We start from the raw sequence: 7,146 nt of genomic DNA on the forward strand, positions 1-7,146 counted from the left end.
CAACACATTCTCAATCAATCTGACAATCCATTTAAGCATGCAAATGATTCTTTGAACGCTCATGTTTTCACATAGAACCACTGTCTTTACTAAAGAAACCTTGAAGAACCATCCTTTTAAGAGCACAGTTTGTAATTTATCCTTCTAAATTCCTTAATATGCTCTGGCAAGCTGGCAGAAAATATGAACACAATGCCTAAAACATTCCTAGAAAAGCTTGCAGTGCAGAAGCATAAAGTAACATGCATTATGTGTTCTGTCAAAAATCTCAGCTACTAAATATTAGTTTGGCATACTGCACTAATATGAACTTTTTTGTTGTTGAAGACAATGTTGTGTAAGTGACACAATAAGATGTGTTAAGACTGGTCCTTCTGCTGCTGTTCATTTGATATTTTTGACCACCTAACAAAATTCAGTTTAGCTAACTAACTCGTCTACCACATTCTGAATAATAAGGGTTAGTCACTGATTTCTGTGTTTCATTCGGAGAGTTGGTTGAGAATAGCATTGTTAAGAACCTTAAACTTTCATTTTTTTCTAAATCTTTTGAATCATCTGTTTATACAAGACACGTGTACTGCTGTGTAAAGAAATATTTTGGATATGAAATTCTGTTTTGCACAGTGCTACCATTTATTGAAATGTAGGGGAAAAGGTCAAGGTTCAATTGTCACAGTCTAATATTTCAGACTTCTGACGTATAGCCTAAGCATCAGGTGTACCTCTTATCTTTAGTTGTATGTTCAGTATTATCAAAAAGCATTCCAAAGTTTCATGATGTCATTCTTTGTACTATAAAATTCAGTTTTAGGTGTGGATAAGAGGTTTTAGAGGCAGATGGTGAGATGTACTTTACCAGTGTACCACTGAGTAGTAGGCACAACTTTTGAGTTTATAATCAGTTACACATGTTGGGGCTTTAAAAAAATACTACAAAGCAGCTCCTAAAATCTAAAGCGAATGTTTTTGCTGTTAAATAAACTTTGTGGAACACTTAATCACGTTGTACAAAGAGCATTCTGAAAGTCACACAGAGCAAGTGAGAATGTAAGACAGTTTGCGTTTCATCAAGGCCTCAGGACAAGTTGTATTGTACTTGATGTCTCATTAAATCTAATGTGAAAATCTTACCATCCTGTTCAGACATATTTCAGAGTATCTTTTCTCTGCTGTTAGTGTTACATGTCTTCACGCTGAAGATCCAGTTAAATACAAATGGAAAATATGAGCTCAACTATTTGCCTGTGGTCCCTGTCATCAGAGGTTAAAAAACTTCCCACATTCATGGGACAATTACAGAAGAATGGAGAAACATTCCAAGTTGTTGGTAATGTATTAAGTCCTTTCAGTTTGATTAAGCACATAGAAATAAATTAGGATCAAGTTAACTGGCCACAGGTGTTTGCTTTGGAGGTACGTTGTCAGGGCCATAGTGTGCTGTACACGGTTTGTCAATGTTGGGGTCTCCGTTTACTGTTGTGTCGACTTGGTTGCATTTTCCCAGATTTTTGATTATGTTGAAGTTCGAACGTGCAGTCTCTACAAAGCTGTTCTCCAACAACCATCCATCCGATTCGGACTCAGGATCTCCTTGTCGCAGGACGTTCTCCAGGGCTGTTTGCAGGTAACGTACACCAGTAAGCACGGAGAGCTGTTGGAGAAGAGAGAACGCCATTAATGAACAGTGAGTGTGCATTAGTCACTGTGGTTGACACTGAGTTTCAGTTAGGCTTCTTATTCACACCTGTAACATCTCTGTTTGCAGGCACCATAGGATTCGACTCACACTAAGAGAAGGTATGTTAATGGCTGAGCACACATTCTAAAGTGAGAAACTTAAAGTGGGATTAGTTAACATGCAAGGAAAGTTTCCCATGTAGGACTTCAAGGGAAATTCTTTAACATGGCCGTTTCTCGTATAAAGCAGAATTGTCATTTTCCCTCTTTGGTAATTGTATACATACTGTTGCCAATTCAGCAGAAACTAGCTGATCAAGCCAAAGTAAATCTACCAAAACACTCATGTGCGAAAGCAAGCAAGTGCCCACCTCAAAGAGCCAGATGAGAAGCACCGTAAGACCAATTGAGTGCATTATGTTGGTGTAGTACTCCACCAAGGCCTGGTGACAGCCACTCTTCCATAAGTTGAGGTCCTCAGTTTTGTAGTCATAGTTAAAATGTGCTGAGTTGTTGGTGAGTTGATACTGAATGCAGTGTCGAGGTGAGTTGACATTACAGCAGCTGAAAGGTACACCATCCATCAGGTACTTTCCCTCTACGTTACTGCGTAAACGACTAAAAAACAAAAATATGAGGTGACTTATCAGTGAATAGAAATGAAGTACAGCATCATCCATTCAGGGTGTACTTGTTTGTAGGCTTGATTTAAATGGTCTGTTTTTCTTTAGATTTAATTTGCATTTTATTATTTATTATTATAAGTCCACTTATAACATTTGTGTGATTTTATGTACCAGAAACATGCATTTGTTTTTACATGACCATTTTCCAAACTTTATCCCTCTTAGAATTCAACAGGATGCTTTTGTTAGTGTCTTTAAGACTGGTATATTTAAATGACCTGTTACAGCCATGTATTTTGCCTCGTCCAGAACATTGTAGCTAAAATTCACTGAACAAACATAAAACCATAGATGATGCTGGAAAAAATAAACAATTTGCCACTTTTTTGGATGTCTAGATTCTTATAAGCTGCAGTGATACAACTGCTATCCAACGGTGCTGAAGAGATCCATATTTAATTGGTATTCTCCACATATTCACTTACTCTACTACTATGGGAGGCAAATCCTTCCAAAAAAGAAATGAAAATGAAAACAGTAAAATGTAAATGCAAACCTTTTTTTTGCCATTTCTTTTTCCAAACATCTGCACAAATATCCTGCCAAAACTGAAAATGAAATGAAATGCCTTCATTTGCTATTTCATTTTTCACATGAGCACAAGCCGTTAGTGACAAAAATAAAAATAAATTGAAAATGCCTATTTGTCATTTCATTTTAGTTGTTATTCTGTTTTTTCATGGCCAAATCTAAAATGAAAACGCTAACAGACAAAAGAAAACACGAACTTCACTTTGGCTTTGGCTTTTCTTCATGAAACAGAATACGTGTCAAAACTAAAATCAAAATGCAAAGTTTATTTTCCTATTTCTTTTTCATAGTGATCGGCTGCAAATCTGACAAAATGAAAATGCAAAATGGATAAATGAACAGCAAAGTGACAGTTCGTGATTCAGTTTTCAGCATGGGCACGCTTTATCTGTCAGAATGAAAAGGAAAATGAAAACTAACATCAGCGCCACCTCCTGGAGATTCACTTTTCATTTTCCAGTTTTTCTTTTTCTATCTGACCAACATGCAAATATATGTTAATTAGCACTAGGCGGGGCCACGGGGTACATTTTAGGATATCCTCAGCCATCCGAGGAAAAACACGTCATGTCTCAGATCTGGTGACCAAACGGCCCCAGAGAAAAGGTATCAGACCAAACGGCCTCAGAAAAAAAACTGAAAATGTTACACTGGCATTTATATCGAGATACACCATAGTTTTCTAAGTCATACGAACCAGTCTGTGCTCGACCAGGCTTGTGTTCAGTCTGATACCTTTTCTCTGAGGCCGTCTGGTCTGATACCTTTTCTCTGAGGCCGTCTGGTCTCATACCTTTTCTCTGAGGCCGTCTGGTCTCATACCTTTTCTCTGAGGCCGTCTGGTCTCATACCTTTTCTCTGAGGCCGTCTGGTCTCATACCTTTTCTCTGAGGATGTTCGGTCTAACTTTTCTCTGAGGCCATCTGGTCTGAGGCCGTCTGGTCTGATACCTTTTCTCTGAGGCCGTTCGGTTTGATACCTTTTGTCTGAGGCCGTTCGGTCTGATACCTTTTCTCTGAGGATGTTTGGTCTGATGTTCAGTTTCACCAGATCTGAGTCATGACGATGTGTTTTCTGGAGACTCGAAGTTGTCTATTTTGAGGAATGATGGCAGTTCTGACGCAGATGGCTGAGGATGTCTTAAAATGTACCCCGTAGCCCCGCCTACTGCTGATTAACATATATTTGCATGTTGGTCAGATAGAAAAGGAAAAACTGGAAAATGAAAAGTGAATCTCCAGGAGGTGGCGCTGATGTTAGTTTTCATTTTCCTTTTCATTCTGACAGTTAAAAGCTCGCCCATGCTGAAAACTGAATCACGAACAGTCACTTTGCTGTTGATTTATCCATTTTGCATTTTCATTTTAATTTGATTTGCAGCCGAGCGCTATGAAAAAGAAATAGGAAAATAAACTTTGCATTTTGATTTTAGTTTTGACACGTATTCTGTGTTTCATGAAGAAAAGCCAAAGCCTGTCTGTTAGCTTTTTCATTTTAGATTTGGCCATGAAAAGCCAGAATAACTAAAATGAAATGACAAATGGGCGTTTTCAATTTATTTTTATTTTTGTCACAAATGGCTTGTGCTCATGTGAAAAATGAAATTGCAAATGAAGGCATTTCATTTTCAATTTTGGCAGGATATTTGCGCAGATGTTTGGAAAAAGAAATGGCAAAAAGAGGTTTGCATTTACATTTTATTGTTTTCATTTTCATTTCTCTTTTGGCAGGATTTGCCTCCCATATACTACAGCCTGTCAGCGGTAACAGTACTCCTTATCACATCAGTGCAAATGGGCAGCATTAAATTGCCATAGGTTAAACGGATGGTCATATTTAAACAATGAATTCAAAATGTGATATTTTTTTGCGTCTTTGTTTCTGTATTTGCACTGCAGAGTGAGTTGTACATTTAAAACTCTGTTTGCATACAACATCAAACTCTATTTAACATAAGCAAGAAAAACACCTTACTTACTCCAGCACTTCTTGTTTGGACATGTCCAAGTAGCGATTGCTGATCCACTGGATCTGGAACCAGTCTCTATGGCCTTTATTTCCACAGCACTGGAACTGGATCTGCAGCAGGTCTATGGTGCGCTTTAGAAAGCAGCGGCCTGGTGTATCTGTGTCCTTATAGTAGCGCATTGCATCGCTTAGTCCCAGCGCCAGGGATTCCTCCAGTTCCCCATGCATACTGTAGCACATTAGTGCTCCGACCAGCACACACAAGGTGAAGAAGAACGTACAAATGATGTAAGGAAGCATCACCAGCTTCCAGCGCAAAAACTTGTTGGTGTCCGCGCAGTCATAGCAGATCTTTCCTCCTACAAAGTTGATTATGCAAGCTATCAGCCCCACCGCAATAAGCATGTTTGGCACAGAGTGAATCGCCCTCTCGGCCATTAGCTCCCTCCTCTTGTTGATCTCCACTTTGAGAAAAAGGCCCAGGCTGAAGAGGATGATCCCTGTCACTACAGAGACCCAATTCAGCAGCCATAGCACCTGAGCCAGCTTGTCCCTCTGGCTTTTAGTGAACTTTACCCGTAGAACAGCCATTTTTTGGCTAAATTTGAGCTATCAAGCTTCAATAAGCTCTGTACTGGTGGTGTTGAGGGGGGTGAATAAAATTTAGTGGGATAGTTAGTAGATGGTGGGAGATTGTATTGAAGAGAAGAGTAAATAGACAGAGCCTTTAAAGTGTGTTGTAGTTGTAGTTGTTGAGGAGCAAGGGCAGAGGAAAGTGCTGAGGAAGGACATCTTTTCTCAAACTGAAATGATTGAAAATAACCTAATGGGATTTCCATCAAAGCAACTCGTCTTGCAATAGTAAATCATTTTTCAAGTCGTTCTCAGTGGCGGTGTACACTTCCATAACAGGTGCAAAAAGACTATGAAAGGTATGAAATTCTGTCCATCACATGCCAAAGAACATTTTCTGGCCTTTTGGGAATACACAGCTGAATCTCTCATTTGAGGATGTCTTCAAGCAGATGGACTAGATTTCTGTTACGTTCTCAAGAGATGTCTTGAAAGATGCGCTGTGCTATGTGCTTAGACACACAAGAACAATGCTGAAGTTAGTTTACATTCCCTGATATTCCCTTCTGTGTGTTTACAATTCTGTATGTTGTCTGTCTATAAAACAGCTATGTGCCAGAAAGAATTGTAAATGAAACAGACTGTAAAACTGAAAATATTTGTATGTAAAGAAGATATGATTAAAATTTGCAATATTTGCAAAGTCAGATTGTGTTCATTAATGTAATTTCCAGTCAAAATGACCATAAAATATAAATTATTAATATTTCAGAGTCAGACAAAAATTCAGAAAACGTTACATAACCTGTGCAACTGCGAGTAATTTCAAGTTTTTCAGTCCATGCTTTTCATTTATGACAGCTTTTGTTCCTGGAATACTTGCTTTCAGTTTTTCAAAGAAATTTGCAGTCATATTTCTTTCGTGCTTCCAAAGTTCAGGCTTAAAAATTGGTTGCATTTTCTGTTTCTCACAATCCAAGTAATCCCGAACATATTCAGTGATGCTGAGTTTGGAACTCTAGGGTGATCCATTGTTCTGAGAACACCAGCAGCTTCTTTCTTTGATTTTACTTGTTAGTAATAACTTCTAGCCAGCAGTAGACCCATGTTTTCTCACTGCAAGGATGGACAGAAACTCCTGTGGGTTTTTTTCAGATCTGAAGCAAAAGTGGAGCTTTATTTCCACCTCTCTCGTTTAGATGAAAGCTCAGACTACTATTTATCTGATACTATATTATCTGAGTATGTATGACTTTCCCTTATGCACATGGATTATCTTCTATCTAATCTCCTCAGAAGTTGAAGCTATATTGACTGGAAATTAAATGAATGAAAGGTGGTCTCTGACTTTTGCACAAGACCATACATATTAGATCATTTTACACAAGTGGCAGTAGATGTAATATGCTGATACTGGATTTAAACAGACTCCCTTGTTGCACAACTTTGCATATCTAAAAGATAAAGATATATATATATATATATATATATATATATATATATATATATATATATATATATATATATATACACAACATGTACTGGAATAAGAGCCAAAAATAATGTAAAATTTAGATGTAAAACCTATATAGAACCTATTAATACAAAAAAGCAGACCAAACATAGTTCTCCTACTCTCACAGACAAACACATCCCTGTGCTTAGCCAGACACAATAAATGAAGATGATCTCTACAGAATTAAGGGTA

General features: G+C 37.9%; 1 protein-coding gene across 1 annotated transcript; it reads right to left on the reverse strand.

Annotated features, from left to right (window-relative positions):
• Positions 1–1,070: 1,070 nt before the first annotated feature.
• On the reverse strand, positions 1,071–5,456 carry prph2la (peripherin 2-like a). The gene is made up of 3 exons (XM_017699757.2): positions 4,876–5,456; positions 2,052–2,298; positions 1,071–1,654 (listed from the first exon to the last, which is right to left on the reverse strand). The coding sequence occupies exons 1-3, from the start codon at positions 5,454–5,456 to the stop codon at positions 1,388–1,390; spliced, it is 1,095 nt and encodes a 364-aa protein (XP_017555246.1). The 3' UTR covers positions 1,071–1,387.
• Between the last annotated feature and the right edge of the window lie 1,690 nt (positions 5,457–7,146).

Source organism: Pygocentrus nattereri, chromosome 10 (genome assembly GCF_015220715.1).
Source record: "Pygocentrus nattereri isolate fPygNat1 chromosome 10, fPygNat1.pri, whole genome shotgun sequence".
Lineage (NCBI taxonomy): Eukaryota > Metazoa > Chordata > Actinopteri > Characiformes > Serrasalmidae > Pygocentrus > Pygocentrus nattereri.

What these genes read in the sequence shown, in the direction of transcription:
- prph2la (XM_017699757.2), bottom strand. Translation starts at nt 5,456, where the DNA reads ATGGCTGTTCTACGGGTAAAGTTCACTAAAAGCCAGAGGGACAAGCTG. An exon ending in TCCAAACAAGAAGTGCTGGA is followed by an intron (nt 2,299 to 4,875) that starts GTAAGTAAGGTG and finishes TTTGTTTTTTAG; the next exon opens with TCGTTTACGCAGTAACGTAG. An exon ending in TTCTCATCTGGCTCTTTGAG is followed by an intron (nt 1,655 to 2,051) that starts GTGGGCACTTGC and finishes CTTCTCCAACAG; the next exon opens with CTCTCCGTGCTTACTGGTGT.